This window comes from Aspergillus brasiliensis (genome assembly GCF_001889945.1).
Source record: "Aspergillus brasiliensis CBS 101740 unplaced genomic scaffold ASPBRscaffold_5, whole genome shotgun sequence".
NCBI lineage: Eukaryota > Fungi > Ascomycota > Eurotiomycetes > Eurotiales > Aspergillaceae > Aspergillus > Aspergillus brasiliensis.
This window is the reverse complement of record NW_027137446.1, coordinates 309,932-334,852: the sequence shown is the minus strand read 5'-3', so window position 1 is coordinate 334,852 and position 24,921 is coordinate 309,932. Positions and strand designations below refer to the sequence as shown.

Here is a 24,921-nt window from a genome sequence, read left to right as displayed (position 1 = left end):
CAGCGTCAAATCGAGTTGGTGGTTTGGTTTGCACATCTCCAACTGCATCTCTCATCCCCGTCCACCTCCATCCACTCCCATCCGTCTGTTTCCCGCCCAATTCATGCCGCTCGCCTCGCGGTGATTAACCCCCCTCCTCCTCTCCTCTTTTCTCAACTTCCGATCATTGTCAATCGCAACTTCCCCGCTCTCTCACCCGCCATGTTTCGCTCCGCACCTCGAGCTATCCTCCGCGCACCGGCCGTCGCAGTCCGTGGCCCGGCTACCAGACGATTGATAAGCACCAACACACCCGCCGACTCCAAGCCGAGGAGTTGGAAGAACACCGCTGCCCGTTTGGGTCTGGCCATTGGCGCCGTCTACTACTACAACACGAGCCCCTACTTTGCTCAAACCCCGTCCTGTACGTGCCTGATGCCGTTGCCGATGCCGTTGCCTTTGCCGCTTGGTTTTTTCCCACCGTATGCATGGCGGTTCGCCGTCATGCCTCGGAGCAAAACAGCACACCATCTCTTCTTCAATCCAAGACGATCAGACCACTGATGATTGATGAACAGTCTCTCTTCTCTCGCAATCCAACTCCGATCCCGTCGAAGCCGAATCATCCCTCACCATCGACTCCATCAAGCCCAAGATCCGCGAACAGAAGAAGCAGTCCTCGGCTCCCGCTCCCACTCCCGCCCCTGCTGCCCCCGAGGCCCCTCAAGATGATGCGCAACAACCCTCCCCCGAAGCCGCCGCGTTGAAGTCCCCCGAGGAGCTCGAGGCCGAAGCCGGTCAGGAAGGCGCCTTCAACCCCGAGACCGGCGAGATCAACTGGGACTGCCCTTGCCTGGGCGGTATGGCCCACGGACCTTGCGGTGAGGAGTTCAAGGCTGCTTTTAGCTGCTTTGTGTACTCCTCCGAAGAGCCTAAGGGTATTGACTGCATTGAGAAGTTCAAGTACGTGACGCAACCTTGTCCACCCTCACTCCAGACCACACAGCGTTGATTGCATTACTAATGCGGGGAACTACCACTTAACAGGGGCATGCAAGATTGCTTCAGACTCCACCCCGATGTGTACGGTGCCGAACTCGAAGATGACGAGGAGGCTGGTGCTGCTCCCGCTGCTGCCGCCCCCGAGGCTGGTGACGAGCAGCCCGTGACGGCCGCTCAGATCGACGCTGCCTCGCACCCCGAGGAGAAGCGCGCCCATGCACAGGAGATCAACGCCCAGACGAAACAGGAACTCGCCGAGAAGGGCGAGCTGGCTGAGGCTGAGACCTTGGTGCCCAAGGCGGCTCATGATGCTGTCCCCACGACGGAGAAATAAGCAGACCTGCTTACATAAAATATAGTAAAGCACAGAACAAGACATGACTGGAAAGATTGCAGCATTGGAATATCAAAGAAAGGAAGCATATGTGATTGAATAGCCAAAGAAGGATGGAAGAGAGGATTATTGGATGTATAAGATTGGGCAAGGCAGTGTATTACTATATGCATGCATGATTTCTTTTTTCCCTGCTCATATTCATACCCTCGTCCTGGCAATTCCTCCCTCCCTCTACAGTTCTTCTTCTCTTCATTCTACTTTCACAGTTCATGGGACTCTTTTGCTGCTCTTCTTCACCTTTCTTTGTCTCTGTCGCTGTGTCTCAACAAATCTCCATCTCCATCTCCAGTCTGGCCTGGCTTTGACTCCCAACTCATCTATCAGCATCTCCAACCATCTCTATATCCACTTCTTCTTTTCCTTTTTTTTTTTATCTATTTCCTTTTGTTTAGTCACACTGTATCTAAGTAACTGCACCTGCACTGCACCCTGTACTTGTACCTTTTTCTTTTCCATGTTGAGCATTCCGGTCAAAAAGAGGGGGAAGCGAGAGAGAGGAAGAGCGAAGTAGAATGAATAGACATAGATGATTTCACTTATTTCAATATTCTTCTTAATAGCTTAGTAAAGTAGAGTAAAGCAAAGCAAAGCAAAGTAAACTTGGTTCTTCGAGACGTAGAATACATTCTGATATGAGATGATTTATGATTTAACTGGCTGACTGGCTGGCTCATGTGAGTAAGTGATTGTGCATGTGTGCATGTTGCATTTCCGGGGCAGGAAATAAGAGATTGAATAGACCACATCACATCACATCATGCCTATCGTCCCTCTGCGCCACCCAGCGGGAGTTAATCAGTCAGGCGACTGAAGGAGGGAATAGGATAGATGGGTAGATGTAATCATGCCATGCCCCGGAGTCTATCTCCCTCTAATGAACCAGTTGTTTCGTGGGGGGATGAACCACACAAAGAAATGATCACTGTGTTGAACAGGTGACCTGTTTTGTTATGTTTGGGATGCATGCAACATACCCCATTCAATTCACTGTCACGTCACATCGCCGATGTATCAATACCGGACACCTGTTTTATCATCACTTGGCTGAGATAGACAGGGCTTGTCTGCTGATATGGATTGCCGGGATAGTCATATATGTCTGGCGACAAGCTGACTATCAAACAAACCAAACCCATTCAACTGATGGGACGTCTGACGCTGATGTGCGAAAAGCGTGTTATAGTCACAAGGACTAGTTTGAACAGCGCACTGTTGGTCTTTTCTCTCTAGTGCAAGAATGATTACCATGACTGTTAGCTTCCATCGACCGCATTATCTACCAGTTCACGTCGCTCAGTTGGAGTTTCCGGGATCGGAAAGCTGCCCTGGCCGCGCTCGACTTGTCCATTCTGGTGTCGCGATGAGGCGAACGCTTCTCTGCGGCTAAATAGGTCAGTATATTACACGTGCAAATACTGGAAGAGGTCGTACCATCGGTGTTAGTCTCCGCTTCATTCGTCATTTCGTAGTTGAGGACCAGGTTCTTGATCCGCTGCTGCTCCTCGCGGTCGGCTTGCTGTTGGCTTCTCATGGCCACGGCGAAGCTGGAATCAGAAGGTAGGTCGATCGTACGGGTCTACATGGTTAGTCATGCGTCTTGCCATGGTTCAGAGGAAAGCCTACCTGCTGCTTGTTTCCTTTCTTGGTCATCAAAGAGAACGCCATGGTGTTCATTGTGGGCTTGGGTGCCTCTGGCGGTGGCGTCTCAAGCGCTGCCTCACGTCCAGACCGCTTCATCGGCAAAGGTATGTCAAACACACCCTTGCGTTCGAATTTCCGGGATTCCATGCTCTCCGCCATCATCTTCTCGAATTCGCGGTCAAACTCGGCTTCCGCCTCTGGGTCGCGTTCCTCTTCCTGTCGAGTTACGAAAATCTCTTCGTCTTCGGACTCACTGTCACCGTTCTGTTCGCCGTTCGGACCGGACACCTTATGACACGTTAGTATATCATCACAACCTCGACGGCGATGAACGAACCTCAGCCTCGTCGCTCGACTCCTGGTCCTCTTCCTCGAGCATTGCATCGTCCTCCAAACCTTCGTCAGATGAGCTGCTATCAGCATCGTCCTCATCAGGCTCGGCAGGTCTTTCCGCATCTTGAGTCTTGAAATTCTGTGCCACAGCTTCACTGAATATCTGCGTAGCCTCAGCCAGATCAGTTGCCAACTTCCATTGAGGACGAGTCATGGAGAAGGTATCCTGGACGAGGAAATCAACGTCCATTGGCAGAGGATCCTTCGTATGCATGTAGTACTGGTTGAGTTAGCATTCGATTCCTTGCGAACAGTGGCGAATCATACCTGGAAGAAAGTCAAGAAGAAATCGAGCTTCTTCTTGGCCGAGCCGCGATCGAAACAGTGGCCGCAGGTGTCGAGAAGCGTGCAGACCAGGCGGACACGGAAGAAGTCATCGGGCAAATCGAGCGGGTTGATCCTTCCAGGCATAGGCGTGCCGCCCTCTGAGAGCTGTTAATGTCGGTCCGCAGACGGTATCGACTCACTCACCATGACCAAAGGTAATAATGCGATATAAGGTGTCAAAGATCACCGGTGAGTCAATCATCTTGTAGTTGTAGAGCTCTCCGAGGTACTTGACTTCAGCGATTCGCTTCTGGTTGAACTTGAAATCGTTCTGCTCCAGACCCAGCGTGATCTGCTCGAGGATGTTGTCCACAACACCAATGACAAAGTCCTGATGATACCTATAAAGGGCGCTGACAAGGATCGCGAGAAGGTGGATGTTGCCATATTTGACCTTCACCGGCTTGCTGAAGACGCGCTCCAGAATGTCGACCACCTTATCACGCAGTTAGTTTAATCATCACGAGCCACACTACTCAAGCTGTACTCACATCCTGTTCCTCCCAATGAAGCTTGCGGATTGATTTGAGGATCTTAGTGTAGTTGCGCTTGTTCATATCCAGATAGACCAGTCTCCGGATATAAGACTCCATAGGGGTGCGCTCCTTCTGCTGAATGGCAGGTCGCGGTGGCGGATCAACGTAGTAGACTGCATTCTCAATGATCATTCGTTCCTGCTGACCCAGATGCTGGACAGTCTTCTTCCTTCCAAGAGTCTCCAGGAAAGAAGCCATTCTCGGGGAGGTGTCGGGGTTCCGAAGTAGATAGCGTCCGCAGTTCTCCAAGAGATGCCCGATGATTTCGATGTTCATGCGCGAAAAGTCATCTAGCGAAACCTTGAAGCAGTGAAAGATGATATGCTCCGGAACTACACCGAACTTGGTCAGTTCCGCCAGATAACGGACATTGCTCATCCGAACCTGGCCCAGAAACTCCTTCGACTTCCGGCGCTGAAGGCTTCGGAATTCCTCGTCGAGATAGGTAGTGAGGCCCTGGGGAATATCAGGCATATACTGTCCTAGGGTTGCAACCAGGCGAGAATACAAAGGAAGGAGATCGATGCGGCCCTTGGGAACATCGGAAACTGCCTTGATGAGCCTGTTCCTCGATGCTTTGGAGTTGAGGAAGCAAAAGTCGAGCGCCAGCTGGTCAACCTGGTCCTTGGTCTGCAGATCTGGCAGCTTAGCCAGAAGTGCGTCCACCTGAGCTCCGACGGTCTTGCTTGCGATAGCAGTAGACTGATCATCAGCATCGGCGGCAGCCTTCTCTTCAGCTGACTGCGCTTGGCTAGCTTCAGTCTTCTCCGTATCTGTGCCGTCTTCCTCTTTCTTCTTTCCGGCCTCATCCGTTTCCGTCTTCTTCTTCTTGCCGTCCTCCAACAACACAGCCGGCACTTTACCCTTCAGGTCGACCAGGTTCTCGTAGAAGCGCCGTTCCTCTTCGTCTTCCCAGATACCAGCGCCCTCGCCTTGGCCGCGCAAGTACTCGCTGGTCTTCACCAGGCCGATACCGCCACCCGCACCAGAATCAGCGGCCTCCTTCTCAGCCAAGGCTGGCATTTCCACGCCCAGCACCTCACACAGGACCTGAGTGTTGGTAACCAGCCTCTCCAGCGATTTTGTCTGTTTCTCAAAGTTGGCCTGGCGGTCTTCGAAAATCTCGCCACTCTTCACGTATGCTTCGGCATTACGACGGCTCTGGGCGGCCAACGCTCTCTGATCGCGAACGACATGTGCCTTGACATCCTCCAGATACCGATTGAGAATATGCTTGAACCGAAGCTGAGTCTTCTCCGAAGTAAGCGGAGGGTCATCATCCTCCGGGCCTGCTGCATTCGCATCCATGCCGTCACCATTGGTCTCCGCTGGGGTACTAGTTGTAGCGCCATCGGCTTCGACAGTCTTCCTACCCTCGTCGACCATCTTCACACCCAACACATCCCAGCTAAAGCTCTTGACGAAAAGCACAGCCAGTGGCAAATTCGAATGGTCGCGATCATGACCAAGAAGGTCCTTCAACACTTCCAAGGGAAATGGCTCGGGCTCCTTCTCACCATCCTTACCAGAAGACGGCGCCCGACTCTTCACCGGCCCATCCGTCGCCTTTCCACTAATACCAACAACCCCATCCTTGACCTTCGCGCCCACATCATCCGGCTTCTCAACATCATCCAGCGTCTTCAGCACCCCCACCAGCCACAGCTCCGTAACAACCCTCAGCAAAACCCGGTGGCGAGATAGGCGTTCCTTTTCCTCGCGCTCGCGCAACTCCTGGCTGAGCGCCTTCAGTTGTCCTCTATCCGGGGTGCTCAGACCTCGCCCCAGTAGCCATCCAATCTGGCGGGTGAATTCGGCAGGTCCGAAGCGCTGGTGCAGGGCACTGGTGATTTCAACACCTGTGGCGATTTCGCCGGGAGACTTGAGCTTGCAGAGGCCTTCGTAGGAGGCGGAGATGATTTCCGAAAGGTATTTGTGCAGAGAAAGAGTGCGGATATCGGTTAGGAAGGTTTGTTGGGCAGCGGCGTTGATTCCGGTGCGGAGACGCTTGATGAAAGCGGTGTTCTTTTTCAAGGCTGAATCGAGGGATTTGCTGACCGGGAAGACATCTGTATGTGTACAGCGAAATCAGTTAGTTAGTTATAACTTCAAGTGATTCCGATGCCGGGTCAAGTTTCATGCATCGGCAGACAGTGAGGAGGGGGTGTGAGTTACCACTCTCGCCGGCCCATGCTCTCTCATTCTGGAGGCGGAGATCCCCTGTATACGGTAAATAATATGTTAGCGATCAACAGTTGGACTGGTGCTGGTGATATGTGCGGGTGGAGTAGTATAGTAAAGAACGTACGCTTCCTCTGACGATCCATTGCTTGCCGCCGTGCGGTGTTGCAGCAATCGGCGCGTGGGATGATCTCAACTGTCCGGGGATCCTTTCAAAGAGTGGGAAAGGAAAGCGCAGGAGTGACTTGAACGCCACATTGGTGAAGCGGGCAGGACACAAGTGACGCGCAAGGTGTCTCGGGCGTCAAGGGGAGGTGGGAGAGGGGGAGGCAAGCCTTGAAGTGGCTGACGAAGTGAAGAGCAGCTGGAAAGTGAAGAAGTGGGCCGAAGGCGGAGGGGGACTTCCGTCACTCTTTTTCTCCAATCCTCCGATAGTTATACTGAGTAACTCTACTGCAAGAAAGACAGTACTTCTTGTCGAGGCCATCATCATCTTTATATTACTGACCTAGCTGGATCAACTTCTACAATCTCCCTATCGGAATTCTCCTTACAGAATACTCACTCCCTTCCATGAACCTCACATTACATTCACATCAGACGTCAAACATCAAACACCACAGATTCATTCAATCTCCCATCCATTCCTATCTTTCAAACACACACATATCGCCCTCACAATTTCCACCTCCCTACTTCACCCGGAACAGACAAGCCACTATCCATCACAATCTCCCAACTCAACCACACCCCATATCCCATACCCCACACCTCACACCTCACACCTCACACCTCACATCTCAAACCCATCACCACCACCACAACCACCATCTACTCATCCATCCACAATCTACTCATCCCCCATCCCACTCCCATGTTCTTTCACCTCCGAAAACCCCATCTCCCCTCCCCCCTCCCTCGTCTCCAACAACCTCGCCTGCAACGCATGTTTCCGATCCTCCTCACTCCAACTATAATGCCGGACCACGGGCGGCTTGATGCCCCTGCCTAGGATGCGACTGCTGGGATCATCTTGCTCTCGCTTTCGCTCTCTTTCGGGACTGCTTTGTGTGTGTGGTTCATCATCGATGGTGGTGGGGATAATGCGTGAGTGTCGGTGAGGGGGTGGGGTAGTTGTGGACATTTTGATGGTAATAGATTATAGAGTATATTATACTGAATTGGTTGTAGGTAGGTAGGTAGGTAGGTAGGTAAGTGAGTAGAAAGATGTAGGTTTGTAGATGTTGGTATACTACCTAGCGATGTAGGTTGTATGCTCGGGAACGAGGAAGAAGAAGACTAGGATGAATGAAGGAAGTGTAGAGGATGAATACGGATCTAATGGCTTAATATGCCTCCTTCTCTTATCGTCTTCACGGGGATGAACTCGTTCGTGGCGATACGAAGTGGGCTGACGTCTAAACCACGGCTTAACGGCCAAGAGCATCCCGGACGCGGCGGGGGATTGGACAGGAACGAAAGCCTGGATAGTACTTAGTAGTGCTACTTGCGCAACGAGCGGCTGGACTACTATCAATAGACAATGGTGGTGTGTGCTTGGACCTGAAGTCATTGGGACATCATCTATGGCGCAGGGCACGTGATGCCAGCTGGGTCAAGACCAATCATTGTGTTACGTTCCTAGCTTTGGATCTACGCTATACGATGTAAGAGGCTTGCATCGTGAACATAACTAAAACGCTTTTGTTTCCCTAAGAAACTGTGATAACATACAGGTCATGAGGGTTGGGTTGGGTTTGGGTTGGTTAAGGGCCCAGGGCTGGTGGACATCCAAGATGCCGACAGCGCACCAGGCAAAATATTGAAGAGAATTTTCAGACGGGGATTCGTTGACGGACGTCACACAAGACACGGGGCTGGTCTTGAGCGCCCACAGAAAAGCAAAGTCTACACCATGAGTCATGGGCAGAGACCCTGAACTCATAATGGTCAATGCCGCCACAAAAGGAAACACAGTAGACATCGCACGTGGACAAAACAATACATCTGGCTTGGGGGACCGTTAACAGAACGCAACAAAAGAAAGTAATTCCACATCATCATACACCTTCATACAGCAACAAAAAAAATCGACAGGGTATGCCCACGCCACGCTATGCGAGTCCTTGAAGAAGAAAAGAAAAGGGGAACGTTGCAAATATGTACTCAGAATTCCAAGAAGGTCGTGTCAAGATATTAGCAGGGATCGAATGACTTTTTTATTGTTTATTTGGGTTTGCGCCAGAAGTATTGCTGCGAGGGTCAGCTACAAGTCATTGCTGGAATTGGGAGGATAAACGTACCTTGTGTTGCTTGCGGCAGTTGCGGAGGCCTGGCTTTCTGAGATCATGCACGACCGCCTCGCGTCGCATGGGGTCCTCGTCAAAGTCAGGGATGTAATAGTACTCGCTTTCCAGAGGCTTTCCTGCGGCATCCTTTCCTTCCCGTGCCACCTTTCCAATGCACTTGGTCGTGTCCAGGATCGCACGGATCTCCTCTTTCGTGGGGCCTTCTTTGTGATGGCTGTCCCTCCTCCACAAGGTGGGAGGGAGGTTATTCAAGATCGTCGAAAAGGGTGTGGACGAGAGTCGAGAAAACGCCAGTTGATTGACGGCATGGTTCTGGACGCGTTCAAAGCTCTCGTTCAACGGCTCCAGCTTGGTTATTGTGCTCTCCATAGACTCGGTTGTCTTGGATGGTTGGCTCGGGGACTTGGTAGGCTGGACAACCTGGTTGCGGGGCCGTGCAGGACGGAGTGGTGACTCGTCTGCAGTGAAAGATGCCATCCGAGGAAGTAGATTGTCACCAAATGGTCCAAAGGAATGAACAATAGGGTCATTTTCCTCATCATGGTCCGAGAAATCATCATGCTTGCTCAAGTCACTCAACTCGCTAGATTGCGAGCTCTCCAGGATATCACTGGCGATGGACGATGACTTCTGATCCACACCAGCAGTGCTGTTGCGACGGCTAGGCGACGCCTCATCTTCGTATACAACCACGGAATTTCGCGAGCGTGTTGGGGTGTATATGGGTGACGATGGGGGAACTAGAGACTTGACCGCTGGAGACGGCGAGACGGGAGACGCCAAGCGCTGACGTTCCACATTGGGGCTTTCGTGAATACTCCGGCGGGCCTGTGCTTTACGTTTGGGCGTGGTCTCCTCCCATGTCTGCTCTGAATCCGTGGAGGCATAATCCTTTCGGTCACTCTGAGGCCATTGGACCAGCACGCGGGCGTCATGAACATCGATCATGATGTCAGCGTCCTTGATATCCGACGTGAACGTCTTCCCCTTGGCCAAGTCATATGTTTTCCCCTGACAATGCAACTTAATTCCATTCCATCCCATGCACATGATTTCCACTCTATCAGGGTCAAAGGGATTAGCTGCGGGCTTATAAGTAGCCTTGACATGCACTCTCGATATCATACGGTTGGCCGCGAGCTGGTGATGGCACGAGGCACTGGATCTTCCCATCAGGATGGGCTCCCCACTCTCGGGAAGCATTATGGTAGGAACGGCAGACAGAGGGGTTCGTTCGGAGCTGGACGAAGGAAATGTACGCCGTGAGGCCGTTCGCGGCAGGGCCATTCTTGGGGGGGACGAGGACATGATATGGGTCGACGAGGTCGGCACCGGCGTAGGATAAGTCGAGACAATGCCATGATTGTCGCGTGCTACACGCTTCTGGGGACGAGGAAGTGAGGGTGAGGAGCTCAATGGCTCAAAGGCAGGCAGCAGGGCCGCGGGACGCTTCACACCTGCCACAGGAGCAGCCAGGCTGCTGCTCCTTGGAGGCGAAGACTCCATGATGTTATTTAGTTAAAGTGAGGCCGTCTGGTCGTAAACCACGACCCGGACACGCTCGTATACCACTCGAACAACGGCAGGAAGGGTGGACGAAGGTTAAAAAAGATCAATTGAGGGTTTCGTCGCGTCGAGGAAGTAGAAGGTTGGGGGAGGAATGTCTAGGTCTATGGGTGGGAGGTCAATTCACGAGACTCGGGGTCCCGAAGGAAAGAGAGAGAGAGAGAAAGACAAGAAGAAGCGTGTCAAGGATAGCCAAAGGAAGGGACTTTGCGGCTTCACCCCCCAAGACGAGGGCCAGGAGGTTGGGAAAAGACGAAACTGGGTACGAACAGGCAAAAAACGAGAAACATTGAAGAAAAGGGTGAAAGGATGGTGTGTGGTGGAATGCCTACCGGAACGGAGCGTCTCGTCCAGCGCGGAAATGCACGCTTACAACCCGAGACGCGTTCGATAGGCGCCGACGAGGGTCTCGAGCTCCACCACTAAGCTCGCGCAGCCTCGCAACTTGGACCGTCCGAAACTATGCAATGCACTGCTGACTTGGGGGGAAGAGATAGGTGTGCCAAAAATGCCAGACTCCGTTTACTTACAGGTAGGAAAAAAGTAAAAGTAAACCAACCCTGGCGGCTCCCAGAGTTCCAGCACTCCCTGGCGTGGCTGTTCTATAGGCTCGGTATACACACCGTCGACACCCCAGGCAGGAACGAGGCGCGTTTCCGCGTCTAGGAGTCATGTGCTCCGCGTTTTCTGGTTCGGCCCCCGTGACGGCGCGCCAGATCACGTGCTGCGAGGACGCCCAGCCTCGGCCAATGACCACTCGAGGCCTTACCCAAAATAGTAAAGCCATGTGCCCGTTGCAGGGATTTCCTACAGATCGTGACTCGCTATCCCCATTGGGACTAGTGTATGCGACGTGACGGTCCCCAAACGGGGTGAAATGACTTCAATTGCCCCCTGATGGCATCCACCAGAATACTACCTACACGGGCTCGAAGTTGGTAAAAGGTCTCATCGTTCATGGTCGTTCGAGTCAGGTACCTGTTCGGAATATTCATCCGGCAAGATGAAACCTTGTATGGTGTGATAGAAGTTAATAATCGGTACTCTAATCGCCGGGTCCATAGCATCATCACCCCTCATTGCGGTAAGTATATACTTGGTAGCAGTAGTACCCTTATCGAACACCACTACTACTACGAGCAGTAGCAATTGCGCCCCCAATCCACCATAACAGTCGGCTTTTCGGTACCCAGATCTCACCTTACAATGCAACACATTGATGATACTATCTATTAGTCAGGAAATGAAGACACAGACTACTTAAGGAGCGATCGGACAGCTGAACCTGCTGTAGAATTTCAAAGAACTAACACGAATAATGGATATAACGGACCTGAAAGGCAAAATTCCCAGCCTACTTCTGACATGCCACACCATCACCGATGACAGAACCCTGAAGAACTCACCGACCGATCGGTGGCTCCACTTATGCACATTCCAAGGTCACCGATATCTGATAGATAGACACATCAGACCCGTGCATGACGCAGGTGGATGCCGCTCTGGAATGCACCTCCACCGCCTCCCGAACACTCTATCGAACGGCAATCTAGATGCTTGCCAGAGAGCCAGCCTTGACACCCCTGCCTCCGACTTAGAAAAACGCAGGAGGCTGGGGTGGGACCCGCCAGGTGTCGGAGGGCCACGCTCTTATTCTAAAAGCTAACTATCGCCTAACGCGATTACGAACACGACGGTCATGGCACAAACTCCACTCCAGACGCTATCAGATCAATGCACACACAGAAGACGATTTGAATCAAATGACATAAACAAAACTACTATACAAGGCATTGCTAGCTTATAACATGACGAGCGACTGCTCACGGGGGAATAAGGTAGGAAAGTGCGGCTAGAAAAAACGGAAATCAGTGTTACTTTGCAGTAGAGAAGGTAAGGTCTAACCACAATCGTCTCCATCAAGGGAATGGTGACGCGACATATGTGACAGGTGCTATATTTTCCAAGCCACATAGGACAATATAGTAAGATACAGAGAAGAAAGCAACCGCACTGGACAGAGAATCATGAACAGAATGAACAGAGGCATGAAAGTTCTTCTATTTGCGAGCCGACCAGGTTCGATTCAGGTCAGTAGAAGCAAACCGAACCGGACGGCGATGGCGGGAGAGTGCCGGGCCATCAACTACCTCAGTAGAAGACATAGGTGGCGGAGCCGGAGAGAACCTCAACCTGCAGGGGAAATGATAATCAGCGAAAATAGCCCAACCAAGGGGAAAGACAAAACGCAAGGGGGCGCTTACAGTGCAACCGGAGTCGTTGGAGCCAGACTCGGAGTAGAAGGTACCGTCCTCGTACTTGCAGGAACCGCTGAGGTTGTCACCCTGAATCTTCACGTTGAAGTCAAGCTTGGTGGTGGTGGTGGGGCTGTTCTGGAACAGAGACAGCCACTTGCCATCGTTGTAACCGACACCAAGGTTGATAGGAGCCCAGTTGCCGATAGGAGAGCTGCCGTTACCCCACTGGCAACCAGTCTCGGTGGACACACCCTTGGGGTTAACATAGTACTGAGCGGAGGTGGTCTGGTTCTCCCACTTGTAGTAGGTGGAGCCGTCGGGGCAGGTCAGGGGGTGAAGTTCGCTGTTGGCAGCGACGGCGAGAGGGATGGTCTCGGACTCGGTACCTGTATACATGATTAATACCTTCGCTTCAACCCACGTAATCGACAAAGGATAATTGATACTTACCAGGGTAATCGGTACGGCAAACAGCGACCTCCTCGCTCATGGTGTTCTTCACGTGGACACCTCCAACACCCTCAATGCAAAGCTTCTTGGAGAGAGACTTGTTGGTAAGGTAGAGCTTGCCGTTCTTGCACTGGATACCACCAACGGACTGGCCGGTAGAACCCTGGGTGCTGGGCCACTGGGACTTCTGGTAACCGGCAGGGCAGGCATAGGAGCACATGGCACCGGAAATACAGGAGTCGCCGGTGACACCGGTAACAATGGTGTCCACAATCTCGTCGACGATGGTCACATACTGGATACCGGACCAACCACCCAGGCCAAGGTAGTCGAGGGCAACGGCACCGTATTCAGAGGGGAAAGTATCGCAGTCAAGCTCGCCATCGGGGAACTCCTTGTCCACACCGGTGGCAGAAGAGGAGCTGCTGCTGGAGCTGCTGGCGGAGGAGCTGGAAGAGGCAGCGGCGTACGAGCTGCTGGTCTTGGTGCTGCTGGAGCTGGAGCTGCTCGACGACGAGTGCTTGACGGCGACCTCGATGAACTCAGCAGCAGCCTGGACGGAAGCCGTGGGAGTCGGGGTGGTGGTGGAAGAAGCCACAGCAGAAGAAGAAGAAGACTCGCAAACCAGCGCAGGCACGTTGCCAGAGAACTTCAAAGATCCATCGGCGACACCAGCGCAGGCCTCCTCGTAGGAGATGACCTTGCCGTCGAGAACGAAGGTGGTGACGGTAGGACCGGGCACCGTGACGACCTCGGTCTCAGGGGAGCGCTTGTGGTGGTGGCGGTGCTGGTGGTGGTGCTGAGCAGACACCAGGGTGCCGGCAGTAGCCAGAGTGAGGGCGACAGTATTGAACTTCATCGTGTCGGTTTGTTTATTTCGCACGGGGCTTCAAGCTGTCGTGTAATTGCGTCAGAATGTGGACCTAATCTATATAAACCACGGGATCCCATATTAGCATGCGCTCAACCCTCATTGACCACAAGACGGCCTGTTCGATACTAGGAACTGGCCATGCACGAGAGAAAGAAGAGCTGCACTCGAATCGTATGTGCTGAATAGTCTAGGTGTTTCGCCGGGGGGGGGGGGTACACATGGTAAGAGACAACAATGCGAAAAGCATAGCATACATACCAAATTCACAGCAAGCCAGTCGCGCGCTTCTTGCAAAAAGTCTGTACACGAATGGAAGTCCTCGTGAGGCAGGGGTCGCGAAGAGTCTAACAAAGACAAAGCAAGTTGCCTAGAATAGAGTATGAGAGTGTCAAAGAGTGAAAGTAAAGAAGAGAGAAGCAGGTTCCCAAAAAGAGCGTACGAGAGAGAAGCTAGTTCTCTCAGGTCGGATAGGAAATCTCGCGAAGGATAGCAGGCGAAGGGCCGGAGATGAAACGCTCTGGGGGGGAGGAGAAGGGAGACAAGAAAATGTGGAGGGGGGGGAGGGGATCTCGAGGGAGAAAAGGGAATCGGGAGGGAGATGAAGGAGTAAGTAAAGATTTAGTTCGCGCCGTGGTCCAGGGGGGGGTGTGAGTGGAAAGAGGCGATAGCTCTAGTTAGTGTGGATGTGGGAAGGAGGGACAAGGAAGGCGTGCGCTGACCTTTTTTTTCCAGGGGGTGAACCAAAGGAACCAAGAGCGTGAGAGCGTGGCACTTGGACCAAATGAGTGGATAGAAAATCAAAAAAAGAATAGAATAAAAAATCACAGGCAGGGAATAACCGGAATACTAATAAAAATCACCAAAATAATCATAATAAATCATCAGGGGGGCCCACAGCCCGGAAGGCTCAAGACATCGGGTTGAGTTAGTGTGGACTGTTAGCCTTTAGCGTTGGAAATTAGCTTGTTACAGTCTTGCGTATCTGTAGTAACTGCGCGGTATTGTTGTCTTCTCCTTTCAGGGTGGACAATAAATGGATCCCTATTTTTGTGTCCAGCTACGGAGTATAAAATTCAAAATGATTGTCACAGGACGGTAACTTTATTCCCGAGGAGAGAACAGGGACGGATATGGACTATGGAGTATCTACTACTACTCTACTTACTTTTAGGGGAGGAAGCGGTAAAGGGTATGAAAGAATCGACTACGGGCACAGTGGTAAAAAGGGGCGAATATACCTTCTGTAGTGAGTGAATGAGTGAGAGATCACTGACAAAAGGATCTCAGACCCGTTTTTTTTGTTTCTCCCTACCGTTGTGGTAGTCAGGCGATGGACAGGGGGGCGCGGCGGCGCGCTGGAGAAGAAGGCCAAGAAACCACCGGGGTTGAAATAAAAAAAGTTCAACATGGACGGCGCAACGTGAGTCGTGAGAACCGCTGAGAATTGCAGCTGCAAGTGGGGTAGATAGTGGATAGAAATTAGAAAGAGACAGGAACCGCCAGCGCTCTGGAACACTGGGCCAACAAGCCAGCCTTGGGCTTTGCTGGTCCCGGCGGTGATTTTCCCCTTTGAAACCCTTACTTTTTCTTCCCACTTCCCTCTGCTTTTTCTTTTTTTACCGTGGAAGTGTTTGGGGCCTTCCTGTTCCTGAAAGTGAGCTTGGCGTTTACCGAAATTACCCTGTGCCTCGCTGGCCATTCACAGCACACTCTCGGGCACCAGCCGGTGGGCCATCAAACCTTCCCCTCCGGTCAGGTACACCAATCATCGGTGTCGGTGCTGCCGAACCATTGCCACAATTTGGCCTACCAGGGAATGTCTCATGTCGGATCTCAATGTTGGCCTGCAGTAGGGAGTAATATTAGCAACTCACCTACTTTTTAACTCGCTGTTCCAGTCTGTTCTGAACTTCTGACGGGCGGTAATGATATTTTCAGCCCCAAAAGCATGACCCAGCCTCCTTCTCTCTCACAGTCTCACCAAGTGTTCCATAGGTACACCTGTGTTGGTTGAATCAAACGGGGCGAATCCATCCATCCATCAATATGGCTGACACATCTACCCGGCGGAGTGCCGGAAGACATTATTGTCTTCCATATGAAAGTCTGATGTCACCGATTCCCCTCATGTTCGAGCAGTTAGTTAGACGACGTGGCTGCCTAATTTATGATCATATTGTTCCATCCGTAGCAACGTTTTCAATGTCCTCATCAGTGATACCCCGCCTACAAGATACTTACAGAAGGGATACAGGTAATTACTGACAAACGATTTTCTCGGCCTGGTGCCGTGCCCACTTTTCATAGTAGACAGTGCATATCATGCAGCACAATTAAAAGTGTCTCTCACTTCCCTACCTACGATCTGGCCTGGAACAGGTGAATTCTTTTACGGCCTGGTTTCCACCGACTAGAGCCCGTTGCGGAGCATGCAGACGTTAATCTCAACTTGCAGAATGATTATCTTAGACCCTGGCCTCGTCTCAACGGGCGGATGCTCGTCGTACATGTCGTCATTTCCTTAGAAGAATTATTTTTCGAAGGGATTTGCACAATGCTGTTAATACTAATAGACGAGTATGTAAATAGATGTGGGTATACTATTGGCTCTTGACTTGATCAGAGACGATGGCGCCCGTGAAGTAGAGGGAAGCCTAGCGCTATCCTATACACTACACGTCTCATTTACATAGACGCCTGGAACAACAGGCTATCTACACAATACCATCAACAACAACGGGGTATCAAGCAGCCTTATGTTCATTGGTTGTCCGGCCACGGGTACATACGCAGGTACGGAGTACACCTGGTCCAAACGGATATCTTCCTGCATCTACGTGGCAAGGTACCCCCGACAAGGCGACGCTACGTGACATGCCCAGATGTCTATCAGTATTATATGCAATGATCGCGAAATCTTATATCTAACGCTCATTGGTAAGGGTTCTCTTTGTATTCTTCACCACTTGACACATGTTACAATATCTTCGACGTGTTCGGTGTGGGTAGCCTTGTAGCTTGGGCTCGCCAACGATCCCAGATATCTGCCGAGAACTCTCGAATTTAGAACATCCATCCCCGCCTTACAGGGATTCCCTTCATCACTGATTGACTGGTCGTTAGCTTGACACGCAGATCTCAGGATGAATGTGTTGGTTGTCTATCCAGGTGCGACACTCGTCGTTTGGTCTGATTTTGGGCTTCTTTGATGAGATCGAATCCTTGCAGGCGATACTGAGTTGCTGTCAGCCTGCACTACGGACATACTGTCTCCAATCTGCCAGGTCCTTAACAATCGGCGTTGTGAGAGTAGCCATCATCATCGCCATGTCGCTCCCACGCATAGCCTCATCGCACAGTCCTCTGATTCTAGCTTGTTATTGATCGAAATCTCGCTAACAGCCTGGTCGGGTATGCTAGTGTCGGTGTTGCGCCCAACCTAACAGCAGTTGTTGTGGTCGCCTGGCTACTAGTATTGTACAAGTCCTACCAGGCCAAGACAGTCATTAAACCCAGCGTCCTCCTCATTGGTTGGTAGAGGGGAGCATCCCTATTTGCATGGATTCCTTCGCGTTTAGATACCTCAGGCACCAAACAGTAATACGAGGGTAACAGCCTATGAGATGAGGAAAAGAGACGAAGATCTCCTGGATTGTCACCACCAGTCTCTTGCTTTCAGGCTTTCAGCCCCCGGGCCGAGTCTTCCTGGTCATTGCGCCCGCAACCAAGGGGTTCTGGAGTCATACGGACCCTTTTGCGATAGATTAATCTTGGACCCCTGACTGAGACTGCACTGGACACTGGTAGATAAGTTGGGCAATGGTCAGATACCATGGTGGGTAATTATAACGTATAAGCGGTGACGGTGTCTAGTCGACTTACCACTACTCCGTACACTAATAGTAAACAGACTAACTAACTAACTACACTAACTACTCCGTACTAAGGCAGTGATGGATCCGCCCCAAATCATCCACGCTTATCGCTGCATGATGCGAAGACTAAGAAAATAGAGACACGGCGAGAAAACTGAATCTCGTCCCATGGCGTCCTGGTCCAAAAGCTTGGCAACCGGAGACTCCAACCCCATTGCGGCCAAGACTGAATCATTAGTATCGGTTAACACGGAGCTCACAACAAAGGGAGAAGCGCGGCAGATGTTCCCTGCCTGCTTTGCTTGCGCGGCTTTTATCCGCCGTTTACGTACTCAGTTGATGCCAAGTGCCTGCGAAGAAGCTATCTATTCGGCAGATGCCTATCGCTTCAACCAATCTGACAGTAGATAGTTGCTGCTTCTCCGCATTCTGGCTGGGTGAACGGAGGAGGGGAACCGAAAGCTCAATTAATACGATAGGTGGAGTGTGGGTGGTGCGCTCTCAACTGCTCGATAAACAACCACCAGCATTATTTGGCGGCCTATAGTGGAGACAAGAAGCTTTTGGACCTTACATGATCGATATTCTTACTGAACCAGTCCGGAGAGAGTTCGAAGTTCGACCGTTCCTGGATGGGCAAGTCCACGGGTGAAGCCCAGTCACTACGCCCAACTTGGTATATCGACGACAGCTCACAACGTATTTCCACGCAGCCGTCCTCACCCGTGTCTCCTCCCGTGAACTAATAGTCTCCTCCCAACCCACCATATTGACATTCGACTATTGAATTCTTATATCGAACTAATCCCCCAACGCATCAGCTATTGACGTGTCCCTGTCCAAAAAAGCGGTACCTGAGATGATGATGCATTTTGAGGGCTCTACCAATGATTTGTCGGCTTGACGGGCCTCCTCTTTCCGATTAGTCACTTGACGTCGGACCTGCAGACGCCTGAGCGATGTGCGCTGAACGGAGTATCCAGTGAGCAACTAAAGCCGCAACTGTTTCAGGCGCCGAGGTCTTTGTCCTATCAGTGTTCACCGGTACCTGAACCATTCCAAGTTTCCGTTTCTTTCTCCGCTATTCGACGAAGATTTATCCGTCGGACAGTTAGAGGATTCGTCTGGGTTTCGGCCCCGTCCAGCCGAATCAAATAGTTAGTTTCCAGCAGATGATATCGCTGCACCCAGTTCACCAGTTCAGACGCCACGCACGGTGCGTGATTAATGAATATCGGCGGCATCTGGAAAATCATTGACTCAATAATGGGCCGATACTCTATACAACAACTACTACCCCTTAACTACAAATAGGGGTTTCCCGAGGCTCTCCTTGACGGATGGCTCGGGCTGAGCGTTGATACCCACAACGTTAGACTAGATGCGAGGCTTGTTCGTTATCTTTGAATGTCGCTGTGGAGTGTATGGGACTGTCGACCGTCACTAACAATCAGCTGTTGGGCCAATAGTTGCATCCGTTACGGGATTTGTCGGATGTCAGACTAACGAGCAGTTTACCAATCAATCGCATGCCATCGATTGATTCCACGACACACTCTCATGTCTTTGTTTCTTGATGTGCCAGTGTTAAAGATATAGTCTGTTGTTTTATCTACTGTTCACAGGCCACCAGTCGAGAAGCAAGCAAACACACACCCATTCCTGTGGTAACTGACAATGGCTGATTGCCTTGTTGCCTTGGAATCTAGGCCTCGATTGTAGTATCTTGGCTGCGCAATTGCAACACTCAAAGCACCCACAAATGAACAAAGGCGGCTAGAATACAGAGGCGTTACTATACAGCATGTGGGATTCTGGAACCCTTGGCAGTCCCACGATGTCCGCGTCCATGGGTGCATGCAAGGGACTCTTGAACAACCCTAACCCGCCTATCGCGGAACCTCTGGAACTTGGCCCGTGAGGATTTAAGTTTGCCATGCTGCTGGGTACTTGGTTGTCTTTCACGGGAGGCTTGGCGATTGTCCTGATGGAAGACATGAGAATAGCCGACTGAATGAAGGTTCTCTTGTTGCTGACTTGCGCAGAACATCAGACAACTATAACCGAAATCTAGTGAGCACTTGCACAAGACTTAAGTCGACAATCATGGCTTGATGACTCACACCCCTCGCCTTTGACCCCGTGCAGATTTTGTGTTATGATGCAGTATGCAAGTCTTTATCTCCTCCGATGCAAGAGACGACTGTGCCTTGGAACGGTTAATATCCGGAAGCCTACAGCCTGGAAGCGAGGCAGATGTGGCAAGACCAACCTCTTCATAGGCGCGGTTATCTGATCCGGGAAGCGATTGCATGAGTAGCCCATGCTTCCGGTTGGACTGTCGTGGTATGAAGGCAGATGCGAGGGCTGGATCGCAAAAGTAAGTTTAGACCGGGGACGTATCGGAATCAGTGGCAAGGCAAGGAAGAGATGATCAGTACTTTTACCGACTACACAACGCCCAGAACCTTTCCAGTTGAAACCGAGCAGCCTATCGGCTGTTCAAGATTGGTCCACCCGGGCCAATTACACTGCTCTATACATTGTTCTGGCATGGAGCACTGGCGGTTTTGCCGTGCTATTTACAGCCCAAAGTTTACTTATAGCTGGTTCTATCGTCTCCACTGTCCTACATCGTCACTCAGTATTAGAACGATCTTTTATTCAGACATTACAAAGCGAACGACTGACCCATCTAGATGTGTATTGCGAAGCATTTCACTCTTATTGGTAGGTGGATAACTCCGTGTGAACGTGTTCAACACAGGACATTGTCCATCCCCACCTAGCTAACTATCCTTACTGGATGCTCACACTGAAGAGGCATTTCTCATCGTCTTTTGTCCCGAATACTCTAATAATCTCAGCATTTGCCCTATGCAACATACAATGCATCTCACTAAGTATGGCTGAACGAGGCTTCATTCTGCCCTCGTCGCGAAGTCGATGCTCTCGCCAAACTCAGTCTGTTTCTTGGTCAATAGTTGTGATGGATGTTCACCTAGCTCTATGAGTGGAGTCGAAAGTCAGTGATAAATGAGATGCAAATTCCACTACTTGTCCTTCTGACTGTATGTGCACCGTCAACAACCTGGTACACCTCCGCACTTTTCAAATCGGCGGTGTGTTGAGCGGTGTTTGACTATTTCGGGTATATATTTAGGGATCAAGGGAGAACTTATAAGATAGATAAGGCCGAGCTTGTCGACTTTAAGGCGTCGAACTGATGAAACATGCTACCAAATCAGTTGGTGCATATAGATCTGCATAATCGGGATTAACCCATGAAGCCGATATGGTATGATGTCAGCGCTGAATGGCCGAACAGTAAGAAAATCGGTCTAATATGCTCTGAAATGCTATGAAGCCATCTATTCAACTCCTTGAATATGAAGATGCTCGGGGATCATTTTCATCTTGTCGATTCACTATACAGATCGTCCATGTTGCACCCTCGGCGTTATTTTTTGATCGCCGAGTGCCAATTCATTATCTGTCGGAGGTGTACGACCATCTGCTAGAGGTGTATCCTCGATAAAGAAGTGATGGGAGCAAGTGTTCACCGTCAATAAGACGCGATAATAGCCTACTTAAGCCCCGGGTATCTTGTAGTTAGTAGAGGGGACTAGCATGTGAATCACTACTTCCCACTATAAGTAGTCCTCTACAATACTACTGCTGGACTGTATACCAACGCCGACCACCAAACACCAAACAAACTAACCGTTCAACCCATTCCTAACATTAGATCTAAAGGATCCTATCAATAACCACCCATGACGTAAAACTACATTCCAAGTCAACTCCTCCATCACCAACCGAGCATATCCGCGCCTCCATCGCACCGAGGCAGACGCTAAGCCGAAGACTCCGACGGATCGGCGACGCAAGCTTGGCGGGAAATCCGACGATAACCTTAGTTGGTTCTGCTTCTTCTTCCTCTCCGCCTTCAAATGACTCCTCCTCTCCCCTCTTAACCACCACCTCACCACCCTCACGCCAGAGTAACTAGGCAGGTATATACACAAACAGACGAGACAAATCATGCTTCTCCCGCAGGCAAGACTTTCCGCCTTGCGCGCCGTCCGCGCCACCACAGCACCCCGCTCCAGCATCACCACCACCTCCGCGCTCGCCCGCCTTCTCTCCACCCTCGCCGTCCTCGAACAACGCGATGGCAAGCTCCAATCCTCCTCCTTGTCCGCTATCGCTGCGGCTCAGAAGCTCGGTGGCCCCGTGACGGCTTTTGTGGCGGGTGCTGGCGTGAAGGGCACGTCTGCTGCCGAGGCGGCGCAGATTAAGGGTCTGGATAAGGTGGTGGCGGTGGAGAATGAGGCTTATGAGAAGGTATCTTCAATTCATCTCTCCTTATTCTTCTCCTAAGTATGGTAGAAAATAGGGGAAGATGTGCTGACGAGATATGGTATAGGGCCTCCCCGAGAACTACGCCCCATTGCTCGTCGAGAACATCAAGAAGGGAGAATTCACGCATGTCGTGGCTGGTCACTCGGCGTTCGGAAAGAGTTTGTTGCCTCGTGTTGCGGCATTGTTGGATGTGCAGCAAGTTTCGGATATCACGGGCATTGAGAGTGAAGATAGTATGTTCTTCGTTACCTTTCCAATTCCGGGCGTGGGAATTTGCTCCGGTGTCGGAGACACTATCCTTATACAACAGTATACTAATAAACTAATCAAACAGCCTTCGTCCGTCCCATCTACGCCGGCAACGCCATTCTGACCGTCCAATCCACCGACCCCATCAAGATCCTCACCGTCCGCGGCACCTCCTTCCAAGGCGTCGAGACCACCGGCGGCAGCGCCTCCATCACCGAAGGCGTCGACCCCAACACTCCCGCCCAAACCGAATGGGTGTCTGAGGAGCTCGCCAAGTCTGAGCGTCCGGATCTTGGTACCGCCACTCGCGTCGTCTCCGGTGGCCGTGGTCTCAAGTCCAAGGAGGAGTTCGACCGCGTCATCGTCCCCCTGGCTGATACATTGGGCGCTGCTATCGGTGCCTCCCGCGCTGCTGTGGACAGTGGCTTCGCGGATAACAGTCTGCAGGTCGGACAGACGGGTAAGAACGTCGCACCGCAGTTGTACCTGTGTGCAGGTATCTCGGGTGCGATTCAGCACTTGGCGGGTATGAAGGATAGTAAGGTGATCGCTGCGATCAACAAGGATCCCGATGCGCCGATCTTCCAGGTTGCGGATGTTGGACTTGTTGGAGATCTGTTTGAGAAGGTCCCTGAGTTGACGGAGAAGTTGAAGCAGTGATTGTTCCTTATGTTCGTTCTGTATCATGTGGGTGGGGAGGTGAGGTGATAGATATACCAATGCCATTATGTATTATGCTGTACATGCCTGAAATCAGATTTATTGTAAGAGTCTGGCTCCTTACAATCAGGATCTACAATCATACTACGATCAACGAGCATCACCACGTCTATACATAACTTTTATTCGACCAAGGGTATTGATTAAGCCCCGATGTATGAACAAGAAGAAAGAAACGAACATGCGCCGCCGGAAAGAGAACAAAAGAGACACCCATTGCTATTCAATACAGCCCGGACATGAACCCAGCAAAATAGAAAAAAAAAGACAACATGGCAGGCGAATCAAGAAGTCGACTTTCTCTTCTTCTTACCCGCACCAGTCGCCGTGGCCGGAACCGCAACGGCACCATCCTCCAACGCCTTAGCCTTCTGCTTCTGAAGCTTCTCTTTCCTGGCAGCCAGCGACAGGGCCTCCTCATCATCCTGAGCAGCCTTAGCCTTCTTGTTCTTCTTGGGCGCCTCCTCAATTGCCTTCTCCTCCGCATCAGCAATCTGCTTGCGCTTCTTACCCGCCTCCACAGCAGGAACAGCCTCCTCCTGCTCCTCAACAACATCGCCATCCTCAACCCACAACTCACTGGCCAACCAAATGGGCATCGCCATCGTATTCGCCCCCTTAATATGCAACGCCTTAATATTCCTCCACCCCTTGGTGACAAACTTCTCCGTCAACCCCTTCACCACAGCCTCGACATTCTCCGCGACCTGCTGAGCCGAGAACTTACTCGATCCCACGCGAATAGCCGCCGTCGTAGCAGGCGCCAAATGCACCGGCGCACAGTTCAACGCCTTCTCAATCTCCTTGGCCACAATCGCCGGCGTCGCAAACGCACTTCCCTCCCCACCATCCTCCTTCTTCTTAGGAGGAGCGTTCCGAACCTTCGGATCCTTCTTGACCTTCTTCCCATCCACCTTCTCAATCTCCGCAATCCGCACCGGAATCGGCCTCTTACTACTCTTATAAAAGACCTTGCCCAGCGTATTCACCAGTCGCATAATAATCCGATCATCCGCCAGGAACACATCATGTTCCGCGAGGAGTTGTCTCCGGCTCTCGAAACTCTTATACCGATCCTTCAGCTTCGAGTATCCGATGACGCGCTCAATCCGGGACGACAGGTGCGCGGGGAAAGACGGGTCCGCGACGATGTTCTTCACGCTGCGCTGAGGATCCGCGGTGATGAGACAGACGCTGAGAGACGGGGAGGCGTTCAGACTATGCGGGATGGGGATTTTGCCTGGCTTCAGACGGTTCTTGTCCACAATGTGCTTCTTCGTCGTGAGCACGAGCCAGATCGCTTCGTTGTGCAGCGGGCTGCCGTCTTCCGCGTCCGAGTCGTCGTTGTCCCCGATTAGGGTCTTCTTGGTCGCCGTCTTTTCTTTCTCGTCTTGTTTGGTTTTAATGTGTTTGAGGAGGGCCGTGGAGGCGCGGGAGACCTGTACATATCACATTAATATCAGTATCATAGTAAAAGATTTTGCTGCTAATATGATATGCGGTTTACGCATGCAGTTTTATGTGGAGAAAGGTGGGAAAAAGAAGGAATTACCTGAGTCTTCTCCAACTGGTAGGGAGACCCCGAAGTCACCTTCGTTGTTAGCGCCGTCGAAGAAACCATTGTTGCGATATGCTATGGGTGGATTTGGTTTGGTTGCAAATATCGCGATGGTCTCGATCTCGGGGATATTTTTCTATCATTAAAAAAAAAATTCATGGGAAGGCGGTCGTCTGTTCTGCCGGCTTGGCGGGTCGTGCTTAGTCACGACCAGCACCATTTAAGTAAGTAGAGTGGTCAT

General features: G+C 51.4%; 6 protein-coding genes across 6 annotated transcripts; 2 read left to right on the top strand and 4 right to left on the bottom strand.

The window, feature by feature from the left end:
* The first annotated feature begins 54 nt into the window (after nucleotides 1–54).
* On the top strand, nucleotides 55–1,732 carry ASPBRDRAFT_175422 (coiled-coil-helix-coiled-coil-helix domain-containing protein). The gene is made up of 3 exons (XM_067619803.1): nucleotides 55–403; nucleotides 558–942; nucleotides 1,027–1,732. The coding sequence occupies exons 1-3, from the start codon at nucleotides 202–204 to the stop codon at nucleotides 1,313–1,315; spliced, it is 876 nt and encodes a 291-aa protein (XP_067479631.1). The 5' UTR covers nucleotides 55–201; the 3' UTR covers nucleotides 1,316–1,732.
* Nucleotides 1,733–2,654: 922 nt separating this feature from the next.
* On the bottom strand, nucleotides 2,655–10,271 carry ASPBRDRAFT_123299 (uncharacterized protein; the record flags this gene model as incomplete). Its single annotated transcript, XM_067617585.1, has 9 exons — nucleotides 2,655–2,761; nucleotides 2,810–2,954; nucleotides 3,002–3,307; nucleotides 3,357–3,632; nucleotides 3,680–3,837; nucleotides 3,884–4,175; nucleotides 4,231–6,344; nucleotides 6,451–6,495; nucleotides 8,756–10,271. 9 exons carry the CDS (start codon nucleotides 10,269–10,271, stop codon nucleotides 2,655–2,657), a joined length of 4,959 nt encoding a protein of 1,652 aa, XP_067479630.1.
* A 2,211-nt stretch (nucleotides 10,272–12,482) lies between these two features.
* Nucleotides 12,483–13,898, bottom strand: sun1 (SUN family protein UTH1; the record flags this gene model as incomplete). The annotated part of the gene is made up of 3 exons (XM_067620827.1): nucleotides 12,483–12,524; nucleotides 12,596–12,975; nucleotides 13,040–13,898. The coding sequence occupies 3 exons, from the start codon at nucleotides 13,896–13,898 to the stop codon at nucleotides 12,483–12,485; spliced, it is 1,281 nt and encodes a 426-aa protein (XP_067479629.1).
* A 1,213-nt stretch (nucleotides 13,899–15,111) lies between these two features.
* Nucleotides 15,112–16,100, bottom strand: ASPBRDRAFT_672401 (uncharacterized protein). Its single transcript, XM_067628862.1, has one exon. It carries the CDS (start codon nucleotides 15,610–15,612, stop codon nucleotides 15,118–15,120), a length of 495 nt encoding a protein of 164 aa, XP_067479628.1. The 5' UTR covers nucleotides 15,613–16,100; the 3' UTR covers nucleotides 15,112–15,117.
* A 5,732-nt stretch (nucleotides 16,101–21,832) lies between these two features.
* On the top strand, nucleotides 21,833–23,062 carry ASPBRDRAFT_54232 (electron transfer flavoprotein subunit alpha/FixB family protein; the record flags this gene model as incomplete). The annotated part of the gene is made up of 3 exons (XM_067627199.1): nucleotides 21,833–22,135; nucleotides 22,218–22,386; nucleotides 22,488–23,062. 3 exons carry the CDS (start codon nucleotides 21,833–21,835, stop codon nucleotides 23,060–23,062), a joined length of 1,047 nt encoding a protein of 348 aa, XP_067479627.1.
* Nucleotides 23,063–23,406: 344 nt separating this feature from the next.
* On the bottom strand, nucleotides 23,407–24,743 carry ASPBRDRAFT_54231 (uncharacterized protein; the record flags this gene model as incomplete). The annotated part of the gene is made up of 2 exons (XM_067627198.1): nucleotides 23,407–24,561; nucleotides 24,675–24,743. The coding sequence occupies 2 exons, from the start codon at nucleotides 24,741–24,743 to the stop codon at nucleotides 23,407–23,409; spliced, it is 1,224 nt and encodes a 407-aa protein (XP_067479626.1).
* Between the last annotated feature and the right edge of the window lie 178 nt (nucleotides 24,744–24,921).